This window comes from Lissotriton vulgaris, chromosome 2_1 (genome assembly GCF_964263255.1).
Source record: "Lissotriton vulgaris chromosome 2_1, aLisVul1.2, whole genome shotgun sequence".
Taxonomy (NCBI): Eukaryota; Metazoa; Chordata; class Amphibia; order Caudata; family Salamandridae; genus Lissotriton; species Lissotriton vulgaris.
The window spans coordinates 144968264-144989150 of NC_141687.1; the positions used below are offsets into that span (position 1 = coordinate 144968264).

The 20887-nt window shown below is 45.6% G+C and overlaps 1 protein-coding gene across 1 annotated transcript in view; it reads right to left on the minus strand.

Moving 5' to 3' along the window:
* LOC147729704 (uncharacterized) overlaps nucleotides 1-20887 on the minus strand; it is a 363931-nt gene that overhangs the window by 278455 nt on the left and 64589 nt on the right. Inside the window, exon 8 of the mRNA XM_086954024.1 lies at nucleotides 15210-15318. Coding sequence (XP_086810150.1) covers nucleotides 15210-15318 — 109 coding nt within the window. The remainder of the gene's footprint in view (nucleotides 1-15209; nucleotides 15319-20887) is intronic.

The window sequence follows — 20887 nt, forward strand, 5'->3', positions numbered from 1 at the left end:
AGATAGTGAGGGGCGATAGATAGATTGATAGAGTGAGGGGCGATAGATAGATAGATAGATAGATAGATAGATAGATAGATAGATAGATAGATAGATAGATAGATAGATAGATAGATAGATAGATAGATAGATAGATAGATAGCATAACACTCACTACCACATAATTACATAATACATATTTACACTCTACTCAATACAACATATCTACACTCCAAATAATACCACTCAGTACCACATATGCTTGTTTCAAGGGTTGTGGTCAGTTTCTGATATCGTACTGCGTTAGTTTCACGTACTGTGATCAGTTTCAGGTATTGTGGCTGATTTGAAGAACTGTAGTTTGTTTTTTATGTTGTGTAGTAAGTTTGAGGCAGACATCGGACCTGGGGAACTGGGTTTGAGTCTCAGTAATGACGCTGAACATCCTGTGAGTCTCGGTGATGACGCTGAACATCCTGTGATTCTGGGCAAATCACTTAATCTCCCTGTGCCTAACAAAAATGAATGTGTGTCCTCATGTAACGTAACTGGTGCTATGTAAAGCGCTCTGATACCCGATTTGGTTGCGGGTCAAGTTTACGCTATATAAAACTCTAAAAAGAAAAATGTTTTTAAATGCCAACCGAGACAGACGAAAATAACGAAAAGGCCTAAATAGGCACTAGAAAGATGCTGGTAGAGGGGGAAGTGAGAGGCGGCAAAGTATTAAAGGATAATAAGGAAAACAACAGGGGGTAGGGGTACAAACACTTTTGAGTAAAGAAAATGAGAGACTAAGCAAACCATCTGGCTGCAGAAGAGCTAAGAGAAACATGGGGCGAGCGAGAGAGTACGAGAAACCGGCGGGTGGAAGATCCCCTTTAAAGAGCATAGGAAATAAGAAAGTAAATGACACATCAGAATGAGTAAGAGAAACAGCAGGGATAAGATCACATTTGAGTACGGAAAATGAAAGAATAAGTCTGGTCTGGGTAGGGAGGAGAAACAGCAGTGTGAGTAGGAGAAACGGCGGTGTGAGTAAGAGAAGCAGCAGAGACAGAGTTAGACAATCATACAGACAGACAGTGTTACAGTTAAACAGACAGTGTCAGATAGTTAGACAGACAGTGTTAGACAGACAGACAGAGACAGATAGACTTGGGTATAGTCAGACAAAGTAAGACAGACAGACAGTCTGACATATATAGTCATATAGATTGCCAGACAGAGGAATACAGAGAGACCGATTCAGATCGACAGAGTCAGTCTTTTTGATAGTCATTAGACAGATTCACAGTTAGTTAGACAGACAGAGTCAGTTAGACAGACCAAGTTAGCCATACAGATAGTTAGTCAAGCAGAGTCAGTCAAACAGTCAGTCAGACTCAGACAGACAGAGGGACAGACAGTCATTCAGACAGAGTGATAGGCAGAGTCAGTGATACAGAGTGACAGGCAGAGTCAGTCAGACAGAGTCAGGCCAAAAACACCCTTGGTAGGAGACACACCCTGTTCAATACCATAAACCTGAATCTTAAAAATCACATCCACAAAATGCATGACACATGAAAATCAACAGTGTTCAACAGTGCACCCTAAACAAGCAGTCACCAACTAGAGATTAAAGGATTATAGACATAAAAGGAATCCTTCAAAACTCGAGGGTGCAGTAATTTGTCAATATATAGGTGTAAGGCAGAGGTTAAAACAGAACAAAAACACCAACAACAAAAGCACACACCCATTTCGGGAATTTATTCTCTTGATAAAAATGTTTTAATTGAGCATTTGCGAAAAATACTTCTTCGCATTCTGTAGCCAAATGGATATAAGTTGCGGAATTAAAAAGAAGCCATTAAGAGTAAGCAGAAACATTTGCATCTCAGCATGGCACTGTTTACTTGCCAGAGCAATATTACAAGTTTTCATAATTGTGGATAATGTTGAAGCATGTATGCAAATAGGAGTGTTACATATTACTGGCAAAATGGGCACTGGGCTTATAAAACTGGCTTCCTAAACAAGTGAAATAAAGACATTAACTGCCATAACAAAATTTCCAAAACATACATGGAGAGTGTGATCGCAGCAGTGTGTGTTTTATATAATGGAGAACAATTCAGACCCTTTTTTTTTAATTCACATGGAGCAAAATGTTTGGAGTTAAACGTTAAATGATTTTCCCCTGGGGGGAATTATTAATTAAGGAGCATGTCTCTGTGTGTTTGGTGCTCTCCTGGCGCCTCGGTCTGTTTACTGTTCACACGTGCAATTTACAAGGCATTCATCAAGGAGGATGGCTCTGTCTGCCTTGTGCCCCAGTGGCGCAAGTTGCCAGTTTCCAGCTAACACTTGCTAGTAAAGCATTGTAGCTGTGTAAAGCAAAGAACGAACCTTCCCGCCTTGTTGTTTCAAAATATATAGAGCTCGTGCAATTTGCACTTTGCAATTTGTGACCTGCTCCCAGGACACCCCCGCACCGCACGGCCACCAGCTGCAGCGTGTGCCCTCCTTCCGCTGCTGCACTCAGCCTCGCTGAGCCTGCTGCCACGACCCCGCCCCCCGCTGCCCGAGCGGGATCGCATCCTCTGCCTGTCTATTGTCCTGTGAATCTGAGTTATCCCCAGCGCACTCTGTGAATTTCTGTGCTCATTGTATTGTATTTCTCCAGTGTCCCCTGTTGTTATTAGCACCTTTTCCCCTGGTTGTAGGTCTCCCTGGGCCCCTGTGCCCCCCGCCCCGCTCCCCGCTTCCCGCCGCCGTACTCGCGGCCTCGCCCACTTTTCTTTCTGTACCCTCCCCGCTCCCGCCTCCCAGCTCCTCCCTCCCTCCCACTTCGCCATAAATGGCGACCGGGCGTACGCGCAGCGTGCACGCGCAGCGGGCGCGCCGATTGTGCGCCGAAGGCGCGCCAAAGGTAAGCCCGTCTGCGCCCGTCCGCGCCTGGACCCCTGGCCCCCACCGACGGAAGACGACCCGACTGTCCTACGACGCCACCAAACTCATCGCACTCAACGCCGGCAGACTCCCGGGCTGCTACCGAGTCACCCCGAGAGGCACCCACGGACCCTTCTGCTGCAACTCCTGCAAGTTCACCTGCATCCGGACCTGCACCACTCCAGCAGTGCCCAAGACCTCGACGAGCAACAGCAGCAGCCACCTGAAGTGCATCCTGCTCAACACCCGCTCAGTCCACAGACACGCACTCTGGAACCTGATCGACACCACAACCCCAGACGTCATCTTCCTCACGGAAACCTGGATGAACGCCTCCTCAGCGCCCGACATCGCCATCCCGGACGGCTACAAGATCATCCGGAGGGACCGCGTCAACCAGACAGGAGGAGGCATCGCCATCATCCACAGGAACTCCATCCGCATCACGACCAACACCGACGACACCCTCGCACCTGCCGAGCACTTGCACTTCCAGATCCACATCAACCCCAAGACCACCCTCAGAGGCACGCTCATCTACAGACCCCCGGGACCACGCACACGATTCAGCGAAGACATCGCCGACTTCGTCAGCCCGCATGCCCTCCCCTCCGCTGACTACATCCTCCTCGGGGACCTGAACTTCCACCTGGAGAACAACAACGACCGCAACACCACCACCCTGCTGGACAACCTCGCCAACCTCGGACTCAAGCAACTGGTGACCACCCCCACCCACTACACGGGACACACACTCGACCCCGTCTTCTCCTCCAGCAAAGACATTGCCTTCAGCCACGCCACCGGACTCCACTGGACGGACCACAGCTGCGTCCACTTCAGCTTCAAAAGGACCACGATCCACCACCTACAGCAACAGGTTGCACGCAGAAGCTGGAACAAGATTACAGCCGACCAGCTCGCAACTTCCCTGAGCAAGAACCCACCCACCAGCGCTACGAACCCCAGCCAAGCGGCCACCAACCTCACGAAGTGGATCAGCGACTGCGCAGACGGCCTCGCCCCCCTGAGGACCCCGCCTAGCAGACCCGGCAGCAAAAAAGTCCCATGGTTCACCGACGAACTCAAGAACTCGAAGAAGAACTGTAGAGCCCATGAGAAAGCCTGGCGCAGAGACCCAACACCGGACAACATGACTGCCCTCAAGCTCGCCACCCGAAAACACCACCAACTGATCCACACCACTAAGAAAACTGCATTCAAGGAACGACTGGACAACAACGCACACAACAGCAAGGAACTCTTCAACATCGTTAAAGAGTTCTCCAACCCCAACGCCGGAAACAACAACATCACCCCTTCGCAAGACCTCTGCAACTCCCTCGCCTCCTACTTCCACAACAAGATCGCGGACACACACAACAGCTTCAGCACTCAACCGACGAACGCCACGACCGTACCACCGCCCCCCACCACCACCCTCCGCGCCTGGACCCCGATCAGCACCGAAGACATCGTCCGCACGATGAACTCCATCCACTCCGGATCTCCGACCGACCCTTGCCCTCACCACGTCTTCAACAAGGCCGACGCTGTCATCGCACCCCACCTGCGGGACATCATCAACACCTCCTTCAACACCGCCACCTTCCCGGAGAACTGGAAGCATGCCGAACTCAGCGCCCTACTAAAGAAGCCATCAGCCGACCCCACCGACCTCAAGAACTACCGACCCATCTCTCTGCTCCCGTTCCCCGCTAAAGTCATCGAGAAGACCGTCAACAAGCAGCTGGCCGCCTTCCTCGAGACGAACGGATCCCTCGACTTCTCGCAGTCTGGCTTCCGGGCCAACCACAGCACCGAGACCGCCCTGATCGCAGCCATCGATGACATCCGAGCTCTGCTCGACAACGGAGAAACAGCGGCCCTCATCCTCCTAGACCTCTCCGCGGCCTTCGACACTGTCTGCCACCGTACCCTAGTACAGCGCCTCAGCAACGTCGGAATCCAGGAGAAGGCACTGGAGTGGACCATCTCCTTCCTCGCCGGAAGGACACAGAGAGTCCGCCTCCCCCCGTTCAGATCAGAAGCCACCGAAGTCATCTGCGGCGTCCCTCAAGGCTCCTCACTCAGCCCAACCCTCTTCAACGTCTACATGAGTCCCCTCGCAGCCATCGCACGCCAGCACAACCTCAACATCATCTCCTACGCCGACGACACCCAGCTGATCCTCTCCCTCACCAACGACCCCGCCACCGCCAGAGCCAACCTACATGAAGGGATGAAAGAGGTAGCCGAATGGATGAAGAACAGCCGCCTGAAACTGAACTCGGACAAGACGGAAGTCCTCATCCTGGGATCCTCACCCTCCGCCTGGGATGACTCCTGGTGGCCCCCGCCCTAGGCAGCGCACCCAAACCAACAGACCACGCAGGCAACCTGGGCTTCATCCTGGACTCCTCCCTCTCCATGTCCAGACAAGTCAACGCCGTCTCCTCGTCGTGCTTCAACATCCTACGCATGCTACTCAAGATCTTCCGGTGGATCCCCACCGAGACCAGGAAGACGGTCACCCAGGCCCTCGTCACCAGCCGACTGGACTACGGCAACTCCCTCTACGCCGGAACCACCGCCATACTCCAGAAGAGACTCCAGCGGATCCAGAACGCCTCAGCACGACTCATCCCGGACATCCCCTGTCACAACCACATCTCCGGACACCTGAGAGACCTGCACTGGCTCCCGGTCAACAAGAGAATCACCTTCCGTCTCCTCACCCACGCACACAAAGCCCTGCACAACCAAGGCCCAGGATACCTCAACAGCTGCCTCAACTTCTACGCTCCCAAACTCCAGCTTCGATTGACCGGCCACGCCCTCGCCGCCGTCCCCCTCATCCGAATAGCCACCACAGGGGGAAGGTCCTTCTCCTACCTCGCCGCCAAGACCTGGACCTCCCTCCCGACCCACCTCCGCCTGACCCAGGACCACTTCGCCTTCAGGAAGCAGCTCAAGACCTGGCTGTTCGAGCAGTAGCGGACCCCCCCTCCCAAGCGCCTTGAGACCCTCCGGGTGAGTAGCGCGCTATACAAATGCTTTGATTGATTGATTGATTGCACTTCCTAGCCACAATTCCAAAATGCACGCTCTGTATATATTTTAGAACAATAACACAGTTATGTTTAACTAATAACGAAACATGTGTAAACTGGAGAGCAGGCTGACTTTCCTGAAACAGTACGTCATGTCCCAGAATTCTGTTTAGGAGGTATTCCCGGCTTGTTTCAAAATATAGAAAGCCCATTTTTTTTGCAATTTACATTGCACCTCTTGACTCGATTTTAAAAATGCACGCGCCGTACATATTTCGAAACAACAAGCTGGTAATGTTTGACTAGCAGCTAAACAATATGTAAGCTGGAGGACAGGCTTACTTTACCTCAAAAGTAGGTCCTTGCTCAAAATTGCGTTTAGGAGGTGCAATATAAATAAAAAGATGTTGGGGTGGAAGTGAACAAAACCTGAAGCGCGGTGTTGGACTATACCGCACTTCGGGCCTCATTTATGAGCCCTTGCGTCACTTTTACGCCGCCAGTGCGTCACTTTTTGTGATGCACCAGTGGCGTAAAAAATGCGCCTTGTTTCGCCATATTTACAAAGTGATGCATATAGGTAGATGCGTCACTTTGTAAACCAGGGCGCCACATTATACCTGCGCCAGGTATAATGTATGCAAGGGGGGGCGTATTGACGCAAGGAAGGGTCATAGAAGTGACGCAGTGAAATCTATGAGATTTCACTGAGTCACTTTTAGGACACCGTTGCGTCAAAATCTTGCGCCTGCCTCACAGAATGTGTAAGAATGACGCAGGCCCTTTCACATGGGGCTTGCCCCATGTGAAAGGACGCATTGCTGGAGTTGCGTCACTTTTGAGACACACTCCAGCAATGTGCCACTTTTGCGTTCACAGATACGTCAGAAATACTGACGTATCTGTAACTCCTGACGCATCAGGAATGCCGCAAGGAGTGCGCACTGAGAAGTGACGCATCGCTGCTTTCACGCAGCGATGCGTCATTTCTCATAAATGAGGCCCCTCAAGTTTTGGACAGCATAGCGCTACCAATGCTTGCTTATTTTAAAAACAAAACAGGATCTTAACAGGCAACAGAAAGCATCCGAAGCAAGTGGTTTTTAACTCACTGAGCCATCTTCTCCACATATTAATTCATATTACCACAGCTAGCACAGTTTTTACTTAAAACTGCGCATAATTGCAGTTTTGTTTGTGCGATTTTTATGGGCTTGTAAAGTGCATTCACGTACAATTAAGAGTATGTGCATAGGATGAACTCCTCCATAGAAAGACAGTTTGATTGAAACAAACAGATAGGTGTGTATAGACGTTTGATTAAAGTCTCCCCAAATTCTCATTTGTGCAGAAATTCAACAAACTACACAGCAGATAGTAAATGTGCTCCTCACCATGGTTTACTGTGGTATAAAACTGAGTTAGGGGTGGCTTAGCAAGAAATCTGTTGTTTTCCGAGGCAGCAAATAGATACGTTGTCACTTGCTGCATTTATTTATTTTTTTATTCATAAAGCGAATGCACGTATTTTTTCACCCGATTTATATCCATTAAATACCTATTATATAGTTCTTGCACAAATAGTAACACGTTGAATGCATTTATGACTCTTGTGATGCTTTACACGCTGAAAGAACTAAAATAAGCGCACTGAGGTGATTGGGATGGAGGGGGTAGAAGCGCCTCCGGGTGGGCCAAAAGTAAAAATAAAAGAAACTCTACGTTATCAGTAATTCCTAAAGCGAATGCACGTGTTTTTCTGTCCAAATAATTTGCTTAAGTTACATATAAATTAGTCCTTGCACGATGTTGTGATGCTTCACACAGTGAAATGTAAATTAAATAGGCGCAATGTGGTGAAGAGGCTGGAGGAAGTAAAAGCGCGGACGGCCCGAATGTTAAAGACAAAACAAGGGAAAACAGTGTTTTTCAGCACGAGGGAAATAAGTATTTGCTATGGGGGGCTGAGGGGTGGAGGACATGCGAGGGCGAGGAGGCACGGACAACAGGAGGGAGGGCGGGGGAAGATAAGGCATGACAACGGGAGGGAGGCAATGGTTAAAGAAGGCGACAAAGCATGTCGCGCCCAGGGGGAGGTGGGTGACGAGGATGACGGGCAGCGAGGCACGGGTGGCTTTGTTAAGTGTGCGCCCGTGTTCTGAATGTAAAAGCTGGCTTAGTGTTAAAGAGTAAGTGCAGCATGTGGTCTGGGGGGATAAATATTTTACGCCTTCTGCTACTTCTGCGCATTGGAAGCGGTGAAACATAAGGGGTGGACCGCTGGTATTAATAACAAGCATTGTTAAAGATGATGTGCAGTGTGTGTGTGAGGCTGTGTTGGTCCGTAGGAAATGCCCAAAAAACAAGCCCTAGCATGCAAAGGGCTGATAGTAAACCAGTATTGGCAAAGGCAATCGGTCAGAGATGTATCTCTTAACCCTAGTTGCCCCCATGTTTGGTGGCTCCTGTAGTTGCACTTTTGTGTCTCAGGCCTTCCATGAACGACAGAAGAACAAATGGCTGCTTGGACCAAGTGTCGGAAGCAGCTCCCCCTTGCTGGAGGAGGCCTCGGAATGTAGCATGACATCACCACTCTATTGAAATACGGGAAGCAAGGCTGCCTTAGAGTCAGCGTAGCCCACACTCACAGTAGTGTTAAGTAATACTTTCACAAGCATGCGACTCCGTCTTAGAAGGCTGTGAATGTGCTTGTGGCTGAGAAGTGCAGGGGAGTAGGGCCATTGCCAACAAGAAACAACAAGTGAATTAGATGCTCCCTTTATGGCGACGAACAACTTAACTGCATTCCATCGCTGTGTAAATAGGAAATGCATCTTTAGTAAAATCCGGAACAGAGAAAGAATAATTTCCTAGCTTTCAGCCGTCATTTTTAGAGCAATTGTGTGCAAGAAAGGCGAGTAACATGCATATTGTCTGTTTGTGTGTGCAATTAAGTTAAAATTCGAAACCTTTGCTGAACACGGAATGCTGGTGACATCATGTGCAGAATTCACATTGGCATTTAGTTTGGGGGACAGGAAGCAATCTGCGCACTTGTATTGCATGTTTTTTGTACAGATATTCTGAATATTTTTTTTTGTTGGTGGATAGTTAGAAAAGCGCAAATGCACCGCATTCATCTCAGAACATCTGTGAACATTAAATTAAAATGTAGGTACTGACTTGTATTTTTACGTGCGAGTGTTAGCTGCAGTGCAAAGTTCATGACCACAAGGTGTCACTGTTGCGCCACTCAGAGGCAGGGGGAAAATGAAATCCGGTGTACTAACAGTTGTAAATAAGAGGTGGGCTGGGCAGAAATGAGAGTCACGGCCTGGCGGCCGTGAAGTGTGAAGCAGTGGGCGGGGAGGCAGGAGCAAATGGTAAGGGGAGCCTTTGAAGAGCAAGGCAGGGGGATAGAAGCGCGTTCACGAGCACGTGCACTTCTACAAATCCGCATCGTGAACTTAGCTTTCTGGTTTGACTGCAATAGGTCTCTCTGCGAGACCTAAAAACCAGTCCCCAAGGGCTGCATCGTAATACCTGCTTCTAGGGCCTAAACAGAGACAACATTATAACCAGTAGCTGTGTATTCAATGATAGGTGGCAGCGCGTCAACAGGCATTTTGCTTCCTAGAGGTTTTAGTGGGGGGTTTGATGTTGTTTTTTATGCTATTTTATTTTGTGATTATATACATTTTAAATACAGACTGTACTTACTGGGATGCTTTGTACTCTCTTGCTAAGCATTTGCACTTCATCGATTCCCGGTCCCCGTTCCACCGCAGCTGTGTGCTGTTTGAGTGGAGGAACGCGGCTCCTCCCACTGTTCTCACTCTCCCGGCATCGTGAGCAGTATTTAATTCACATGTGTGCTCGGCCGTGCAGCGGGCTCGCCACTGGCGCACCACCGGCGTGCCAAAGGCAAGCCTGTCGGCGCCCGTCCGTGCCCGTCCGTGACTGGATTGCGGACAGCGCCAGCTAAGCTGCCTGATTGCCGAGGCTGGAAGAAAATCATTGGTCTAGGAGAGAGCTTTTATCTTTTAATGTCAATAAGTGTGTGAGTGTTCGAGTTCCTGGCTGAATACAGCCGACTGACCCGGCCCCGCCTGGCTCCATGAACCCCAGCGCGACTCGGCGCTCACCGGCATTATCGGAAGTGCGATACCGGTTGGACTTGAAGCACTACGCGTGCTCCCGCCCCATGGTCCCGAGGCCATAAGGGAAATAATTCCTCACCCGCCACCATTGACTAAGTCCCTGGCCATCCTTTCCAGAACTTGGCCCGATTGGCCCTGAATTGTTTCATGCTCCACTGTAAGCCTCTCACCTACACGTTCTGTGGCAAAAGAGGCTTATATTGAAAGGCATTTATTGTTTTGTCCTGATGATGGACCCCATTATTTAGTAGTGGGTCCGAAACGCCGTCAACCTAAGTACCATATACTTGTGTAATGAATTTCTATGCAATGCTATGTAATGGTACCTACTGAATCTTTCTGTATGCTTGTATTTCTACAGAAACTGCTGCTCTTGCCTTGTAAGCCCTGTCTTGTTGTGTCTGTGTCTATGCATTGTTGTGGTTGGATACAGGCTTGTGGCCCACACCAGTGAAATGTTGAAGGTTATTACGTTGTGCTGAAACTTTCAAGTATAAATTTTGAAGACCGCTGTCCGACTGGACATGTCATCACCAATATAGAACTGACTGGGTCTATATTTATCTATATCTATATTTATTTTCTACTATTCTTTCTCTTTGCTTGGGACTGTTGTTGTCTCTGTATAATAAGCTCCCCAAGGTCCCTCGCTGACATTTTTTGGGGTCCCTTGTTGCTTACAAAAGATAGAAAGGATTATATAGCTACACAGATTAATAATTCGGACAAACCAGGCAAAGAACTGGTTGAGATGGTTAATTTTTTTCTGAAACCCAGTGAATAAGTGATTGACGCTCAGCCGTGGCGCTTACTATGTGAGGAACTCTCTGACTTTTTTGACAATAACATTTGTGTGGTCTACAACTCTTTTCTAGATGGAGGAGAAACAGTCAAAACAGATGTCAAAGAGAGTAGTGACCCGAAATCCTTTTTATCCTGTTTCGCCCTTATCTCTCAGCAGGAGGCATTGGCTGAGATGCTGAAGTGCAGGTCAGGTGCCCCAGGGGACCCATGCCCCTCCCAAACTATGGAAGGAAGTAGCTCACTCCCCTGTTCATGTGTTAATACACATATGGAACTCCGCTCTTGGTTCTGGCACCTTCTCTGCTTCATGGAAGCATGCCACACTTCCGCCTCTGAAGAAAAACCCCAATGTTGATTCTGGGGTTCTGTCTAACTACAGACCTATTTCTTTACTGAAGGCGCCAGCCAAGATGCTGGTAAAGGTTGTCCAGCGACAATTGGCTAAATTTTCTAAGAGCAATAACATTTTACACAACACTCAATCTGGCTTTCGTGCCGGCTTTAGCACAGAGACGGCCATTGTAGTGGTGGCTGAATCAGTGATGTTGGCAGTAGACTCGGGGGCATCAGCCATGCTGGTGCTCCTGGATCTATCTGCTGCATTTGGCACAGTAGACCATGATATTTTGGTTTGACGCCTTCAGGACTACGGCATTAGGGAAACCGCCCTTGAGTGGGTGAGGTTATTTCTCCACAAGCGTACTCAAAGGATGGCTTTACAACCTTATCAGTCTGAACAGAAGCGCTTGGGGTGTGGGGTGCTCCAAGGATCTGCTTTAAGCCCAGTGCTGCTAAACATCTATTTGGCCCACATGTTTTCACTCATTGCCAACTGGGTGGTCAAGGCAATATCTTATGCCAATGACACCAAGCTGGTGTTCCCTTTTAAAGACCATTCGGCAGATTCCTTTAGGAGCTTCTAGAGTTTCCTCAAGGATGTTGCAGTTTAGATGAATAATAATAAATTAAAAGTAAATGCTGAAAAGACAGAATTGATGTATTTTTGGACCAACAAGCGTCCAGACTCGGACCTGGGGTGGCCGCAGGAAATGGAGTTACCACCCACCCGAGCAGGCACTGTTAAAAAATCTAGGAGTATAGTGGGAGGCAGATCTGACTTTTTCCTCTCAAATCCAGAAAGTAACATCCTCCTGTTTTAGAAAATTGAGGTACATGAGGACATTTTTATACTTGCTACCAGGAAACTGCAGTCGAACAGTAGTTCATTCAATTGTGACGTCCAGCCTGGACTATGCGAATGGCCTCTATCTGGGCCTACCTGCTTACATGGATAAGAGACAATTGGTTCAAAATGCGGCTGCAAGATTAATTAGACGAGTACCTATGCGTCAACATATCTCTCCGCATATTAAGGAACTTCACTGGCTACCGGTGCCCAGCAGAATTAAATTTAAGGCCTTAACCTTAGTTTTTCAGTCATTTCATGGACTTTGTCCCAGATATCTGAAACAATGATTATGTGCTTACAAACAGACTCGCCTATTGCGGTCCAATAATCAGAATCTGCTTGTCACCCCACGAGTTAGGCAGGAGCAATGGGGTGGCAGATCCTTTGTGGTGAGCGTGGCTAAGCTATGGAATTCTTTGCCGCCTGCTTTGCGGCAAATTGAATCAGAATGTCTATTCAGGAAGACAGCTAAGACTTGGCTTTTTAACTTGGATTAATTCAGATGGATGGCTGTTGTCTGAACTTTTATTTCGCTGTCACTTGTCATTATAAAGCTGGGACACCTCCTTTGGGAGGTAGCTGTTTGCGCTTTTTTACAAATGGCTGTATTTTTATTATTATTATTATTATTATTATTATTAACACATTTGGGGCCTTGAAACCATAAAGTTGAGGCTCAACTGCCCCTCGCCCATTAATTTGTGACAATGATGCACCACTAACTCCGCTGCAATCATACAGCTCCGTAGGTCTGGCTACCAGCTGAAGCTATAGTTGAGCAAAGGATAGAGGTCAGGTTTTTCACAAAGATGGAGCCCACTAGCTAGAAGAATAGGAGTTACTGCAATACGTCACTTTCTGGTTTCTTTGTTTCAGTTACTTTGTTTTTCAAATTTCAGAAAAATGACTGTCACATAGAGCCAGTGCAGTCAAAAAGAGGTGTAAAGAGAACTAGCGTATTGCCAGAACCCAGTGGAGTGGACCCTGAAGCACGAACAATATGGCCAGTCCTTGCAAGTCATTCTACAGCTAGCGACCGAAGAGTTTGTCTTTTAACACGCAAGCATGGTAGCCTACACTGTTGCTCTGCAAATCTCTTCCACAAGCACATGATTTAGGAAAGGTACAGATGTTGCTTCAGCAGGAGCATTCATTTTTAATAAAAATGTAAGTCACTAGACACGTTGGTGATGGGAGACTTAACAAATAAAAGAGGAAAGGGCAACCTTTCTGCTCGGTGTGAGTGCCTCGAACGCCACAGTTTGGAAGTAAGACTGGCTGAGCTTGTTTTGCAGCGACGTGGTCATGACTCTTTGTAGAAGAGAGGGTATGAGATCAAAACCACTAGAAGACTGAAAACAAGGCATTCATCCAATTCTTTTACTTCAAAAACTATTACCAAGATGCAAGTATTGAAAATGTTTGTATACACTCAAGGAACATTGTGTTAAAGGATTCAGTGCTATAAAAGATTTAATGTATGTTGTCTGTATGCCTGGGTGAGATGAATGTATGAGGATATGATTCGTGAAACATGTGATGGATAGTTATTTTGACTTGACTTGGTGTCATCTATTCCCTATAACCAAGTATTTGCACATGTATATACTTAAATGTCTTTTATAGACCAGTAACATGAAATTCTGAATGAAGAATGGTAAAAAGAAGAAGACGTCAACAGGGGTAGAGAAAATAATGTTTTGCTTTGTATTGTACCTACCTATCTCGAGACCAAAGGACTCGACCTCTACGCACAATAGCTGTGGTAATTCAACCAAATAAACACACTATAGCAAATGTTAGACTTTAGCTTATCACATTCATGATGATTTAATTCGACACCAGAATGCAAACTTCTGTTGAATTCTTAATGAAAATTCATAAACATACATCATTACATTATAAACAAATGAAAAATTTCACAGTGTATGAACATAAAAAGTTATTTCAACAACTTCTTCTGTGATTCTTCTTTAGCTCAATGCATTTCGGGCCATGCTTGACCCTTCATCAGGAGTGTACTAATCTACAAAAACAATATGCTTTGTATTGTACCATTTACTGCCCCCATGTGGGGCGCTGAAGAGCTTTCCCAGAGGGGTATCATGGTATTCCATGAAGGCTGTGTGGTTTGGAAGGATGTCTTTGTTTTGATCCTACGTGGGAAGTGTTTCTATGTTGTGAGTGAGAACCACCAAAGGGTGTCTATGGGACACAGCTCCTAGTTGCGTGATGGATGAAGAAGTGTGAGAGACCGATGTGCTGTTAATGGTTTTCAGGAATTTGGCAGGTTTGAGTAGCTCTGCAGATCCTTTCATGCTATTTCTTACAACCATAGAGCACTAAGGGGCTAATTACGATGTCAGGGGGACAACATGGTTGCGGATTGGGACCTCAGGTCAGTGGTTCCAACCGCATTATTTTTGGAAACATCCATTTTTCAATGTAAGCTTGTACGACGGGCGGAAAAAACCTGCAGCACAAGCTTCCATTGAAAAATTGATGTTTTCAAACATCCCTCCGGTGTCTGCCACACGGTGCAAGGATGTGTAGGGATAGGTGCCACCAGGCCACAATGCTGAGGGCCAGGAGGGAAGGGGGCCCTGCTAGGGGCCCCCAATGTCACTTTCCGACTGACTTTACATGCCAGAAAGGCCAACATGGAATGGCTGTCTTAAACCGACATCATAATCCCGACGGTGGAGCCACAATCATTAAGAGATTATGAGGTGTTTCCTAAGCACCGAGGGGCTCCCTGAGCCCATTGGAAAGCGCCGGATGGTCCCTCCTCCTGCTGCCTCTGACTGCACACATTGTAATGCGTTGGTCACACCACAGCAGCAGATGGTAGTTGACGAGCTGTCAGTTGCGGTCCAAAAGCCATCATAATTGGGCCCTCTGTTGGTTACTGCACTATGTTATCCATTCTGAGATTTTTAGTTTAAAGTTTATGCTTTGGACAATTTGACATCGAGGGCTTGTAGGCAGGATGAAAAGAAAACAGATATCTGCTTTTTTCTGTCCTTAGTTCCAAGGTTGGTCAGAAAAACATGAACTACAAAAGGGAGAGCAGAGGTCATCACTTACCATTGGCTCCGTAAGGACGTTTCCTCCAATAATGCTTCCTGCTACATGAACCACTTCATTGGACATCAGTTTCAGAAGGTTCACAAACACTTTAGGCTCATGATAGTACCTGTGTGAGAAAGGTCAAAAGTACATACTTTAGAGTTAGGCACTTTCACAAACATTTTAATTAAATCCTTTTCCACACTCCCCTCAAAGGCAAAATATGCGTACCTTGCACTGCTGACTGTAAATTAGAACCATCTCTATATTAAAAGCTTCCATAATCAAAGTTTAATCAACCAATTTCAAATAATTGAAAATGTAAGTAGTGTTATGTTTCTCAATGGTAAAATATCAGCATTAAATATTGTTAAATTGTGTGTACGGGTTATATGTTTTCAAACATAGTTAATGCATTTTTCATTTACGCTAGAGACACAGTTTGGAGTCATTTGAGATCATAGGAGGAGTTCGTTGGAATTCAAAAATGAAACAATTTCAAATAAAATGTAGAATAAACAGATTAAGAGCAGAGGGACTCAAATTTTATTTTCTGAAGCCAGTTTTCAGCTAAGAGGCATATTCTATAATTTCTCCAAGTTATGAAGTTTATCACCTTTGCAAAACCTTGCCTTGGGGAAATATTCCCCATAAACATTTTTAGAGACAGAATTCTCTCACACACCGTTCCATTTCTTTGTCTACTTTTAGGAGTGCTATCCTAGTGTTTTTGAGCACGGCGTTGTTAGCCTCTAACCCCCACATGCATCAAGCACTTTTTCATTCGCAAACGGTGCGATTCCTTAAAATCGGCCGTTTGCGAATGCAAAAGTGCTTTTTGGGATGCATGAAGCAATTTTAGAATTCGCAACATTGTTGCGAGTTCTAAAATTGCGGGTGCTTTTAAGAAGTCGCAGATGTGCGACTTCTTAAAAGCAATGCATCATCACTTTGACAAGTGAAAATTCGCACTTAGGGTTCCAAATTTACCGAGTGGTTGAACCACTCGGTAAATTTGGAAAAAGTGTTTAAAATGCTTTAAATGTTTTTTTTTCAACATTCATGTTACGGACACACATGTCCTTAGGACATGTGTGTGTGCAACATGATGCGAAAAATACATTTCAGGGGTGCAGGGGGGGGGTCCTTTGGACCCCCCCCTGCACCCATGAAATTTTCTAAGTGCCACTCGCAATTTGCATTGACTCCTATGGGCCTTTTGGCCCATAGGAATCAATGGAAATTGCGAAAATTAACTTAAGAATTCGGTATTTCTTTGGGATTCGGTAAAAAATGCGATTTTTACCGAATCACAAAGAAATACCGAAAAAAATGATGCATAGCATTTTGCATTTCCTAAATAGCGATTCCTTAATTTTCGCTATTTCAGAAATGCAAAATCCTACATTGATGCATGTGGGGGTAAATGTTTATTGGCTGCGAGTACTGCTACCGGGTTGCCCCCCCCCAGGATGTCTCTCTCTAAATCGAGCCAGACTGGTGTGTAGTCTGGAGTTGGGTTGATCCAGTGTATACCTTGTTTTAGCAATCATTAAGCAATGCCAAGTGTCATTAATGCCAATGTCGATATACATAACTGTGCATTGAGATCGTCTGTCCTGCCCCCGCATCACTAATGTACTGTATTGTATTATACTTGTAAAAAATGTTCAATGAAATAATTTTGAATTAAAAAAAAGAATTCTCTCACACAAAAGGTATATTCGGAGGGTTTGTTTTTGTCACCTTTGCAGGATTTAAAACGTACAATAATTAGTGCCAACCCTTCGAAGCATTTTGAAAATGTATTATGGAGAAGCCACCAAGGCCCTTCTAAAATCTGAAAACGTGTGCTTGTCAGAAGAGGAGACAGCCACAGTGGCCTATAGGTAAGGCAGCTGCCTTGCAATATGGAGAAGAGGACCGTACCCTGGCAACGTCAGTGATGTAACAGTGGAAAGGTAATGTTGGCTTTACGAATCCGCCCAGCATTTTGTCCTTTTGGACTAGGGTGTAGTGCACTACAGAGAGGAGAATCCATAGTGTGGCCTTTCACCTACAGCACTGCCCCTTTCTAATAGTACATCAACATGCAGAATAAAAGAGCGTAAATGTAGATTTCTGCAGGTACATTGCAGTACAGACAATTCATAGTGTAGTGCTGCAACTGCTGGCCCCTTTATGTTATATCCAAAATGATGTATGGCGGTCCCCACAAGCCCAGCTTCCTTTACAAATACAATCAACGAATACTTAAATAAATACAAATTCATCAAAGGAGCATAATATGGCTCCAGTCAGGGAAAAAGCCCTGTACTGGACGTCCTGTTGGCGGTAGTACCATTGAGAGGGGGTCAGTTTTACACCATTTGTCTCTTGCTGTAACACGAAATGAAGCAAACAGATTTTGCCCCAAAGGGTAATGAAGAAAACAAATTGTGAATTATTTGCAAAAAAAGATATGACAAATTGAACTGAATATAAATATTGCACATAAACACGAGCTCTTAAAACAAGAGATCTCAAAACATATTGGACTTTATCTTTAAAAAATGTAAACAAGCGTAGCCCCATTTTTACAATTAAAAAGTTGAAAAAATATTTTTCCCACTTTTCCACTACATAAACACAGCATCAAGAGTGCAAATTTAAACGGTTGCATTTTCCACAGGGCAAGAACTTTAATTTGAGGAAGTGTGTTGGCTTCTTTTCCCAAATAGCAAAAATCATGCAAAGCTGGATTTCATTAAATAATTAAATGTAATTAATTAAATTATTTCAGGGCATTAGGTTCGGATAGAGAAACGTAATAAATGCTGAAGTGGTGCCTTCTGATGCTAATACCGATGGCCCTGATGGTGTAATAAATACTGCTAGTGGTAAATTCAGCGCGTGGACACGCCGGTGTGCGTAACGCAGCGCTCTACAAATGTCCCAATAATAATAATAATAATAATAAATTACCTTTCCGTAGAGGGCACCACTCCACACATCTCTAATAATTCTGGTGCTCAGGGATTACTACTAGAAGGACATACCAAAAGTTGTTTAAAAAAATGGGCTGAATACCTCATTCTATGCTTTTCAACATCTAAAACAGTGCAGTATGTTTACCACTGGCAGTAACGGCCAGATTCATGAAACGAAGATCGGCTCGCAAAGGGCCAGATTCTGGGAATCTGGCCCTTAGCGAGCGCAATTTTTGCATTTGGGATTCATCGTCCCAAATGCAAAAATTGCTATTAAAGAATTCGCACATTTGCGACGAATTGCATTTAAGGAATCTCTATTTGAGATTCCTTAAATGCAATTCATGAACCATTTAAAAAGTGCGAAATCGTAATTTTGGGCTAGCGAAAACTTAGAAAAATGTATTTAAATGCATTTTTCTAAGTTGCATGTTACACACACACATGTCCTTTGGACATGTGTGTGTGCAACACCAATGTAGATTACATTTCAGGGGTGCTACAGGGTGTCCTTTGGACACCCCTGCACCCTTGAAATCGCAATTTCAAAATGTGAATCGCTAATAGCGATTCGCACATTGATATGTCTTCCCATTCATTCCTATGGGCCTTTAGGCCCATAAGAATGAATGGGGAGTTATTCCTTATTTGCGATTAGCAATTAGCTAATCGCAAATAAGGAAGCTGTAGGAATCGCAAAATAAATTGCGATTTGTACATGAATCCCGTTTTGCGAGTCTGTAATAGCGATTCCTTAATAATCGCTATTACTGACTCGCAAAACGGGCCTTTGATGAATCTAGCTGTAAATCTTTACCGCAGGTGATAAAAATACCACAATCCAGAAACAGGAAGAGGTTTGGCGCCTCGGCTAGGTCGACTGACTCCGGAATCTGGGGATCACGGTTCGATCCCTGGCACCGGCGGCAGATTAGCCCAGCACCATGTGACTCTGTGCAATAGTTTGCTTAATCTTTCCGAGAGGCCTAGAGACCCTTACGGGGAATTTGAAAAGGCAGTGATGAGAACTCAGACAAAACCCATTCCCCGTTCATTACCTGATTGAGTAGTGATAATATCTAGCATACACTATAGGCAGCAGCCGGTGGTTATGATTTCAATACTATACAGGACCAATATCTTCTGCTCCTGGATCCGGAGTTATGTTGCTGCCTCGGTATTGTCCATATACCATAAGGATGTCCACTCTTTCTGGATGGGGCCTTAAAGTCTATTACGCAGAAGGATTATTTGATTTGGTGTGACTATAATAAAAGTTTGCATGGTGCTGCTGGAAGTGGGTGCTTGAGCTTGCCCTGTACTGGAATGAGTGGAAGCCATATGAAGCTTTTCTGAGCATAACTAGATTGAGGATACCTGGTGGTTTCATAGTGCAAACCAATGTATGAAAATATAGGCTCTGAGAGAGAGATTGTTCTCCTTATAAACACGAGATAAAACTGGTTGCACCCAGTTGGCTGATTTCTTTTCTGATAAGGCCATGTTAAATTGGTGTAGGAAGCGTACCATTAAGAAAGTATTGCTTCAGAGACACAGTTGTGTCTTGGCTGGCTGCCGTTTAAAACACTGAAGCGACACACGTCAGACAAAACCTACTTCTGTACAATAGCTAAGTCACCAGCAAGTGTACTGGTGCGAGGTAACAGTGGGATATTCTAAATATTAAAGAAGGATATGGCCCTACAGCGGACAGCTATCAAATGCTATTTGTCACTGTGTAAGTAAAGCAGACTTTTTCTATGAGAAGACCTGACTGTGAATAAATGTTTATTTTTACATTTTCATTCAGGACAATTATAGAAAATTGCTTAAAAGTTCCTTTCTACTATTTAACAAAAATCTATTTCAGTCTACCAAAGTGGAATTGTGATATTCGTACTGTAAAAGTAACTTTTAAAAATCATACTTTGTGCTGCCTGAAAGACTAGCTGGGGTAAACTACTTCTGCTTGCATTCCTTCCTCCAGAGGCAGTGATTAGTATATTAATTAGGTGAGAAGTGGTGTGCGGCCAAGAAAAACACACCAACATCGAAATACAGAAGATTGTTGTGAGCAAACACTGAAACACTGGGTTCAAATGTGACAGGAACACCAGGCATCACAAAGGAGTAGAGCAACAACACTTTTTCACATGAAGATGCCAAAAAGAGGTCCATTGCAGAAGACTTTTCCTCCAGAGTTGTATCAGACATCTGCCTCCGAACACCTGAGGAGCCAATGCTATTCCCAGACCAGGAACAGGGGCCGTTCCTCATTTCCGTAGCGTGGCGTGGAAGAAGACTCAGATCTGAGAGAGAAGCTTGGCTTCTGTCAAATTGGTTAGTCTCCTGAGAAGGTTTCTCACCTCAGAAAGGAAATGGTGAGCAAGAGAGTTTGGATTTGTCTGGAATTCTACAGATTTTTTTGGCTTAGTCTCCAGTCACTGGCTAGTACACCTCACGACCAGCTCAGAACACGCTTGCACCTGAAAGAAAACATGTGTAGGAAGCAGAATCTGGATTGACCTGCTAGGCAAAAAGCCTGAAGGACTCCTCCTCTCCACTTAAGCCCAGAAACTGGAACTACTCTTTATAGTTCTGCTAACTGGCCTCTTGGTACGTGCCTCAGGGGCATACACAAATAAAGAATGGCTCACTAGTGTGAGGAAGCTCCATCTGCCAGCTGGGAGTAAACTGCATTGAACCCTGAGGATCAGGGAGTAGTAG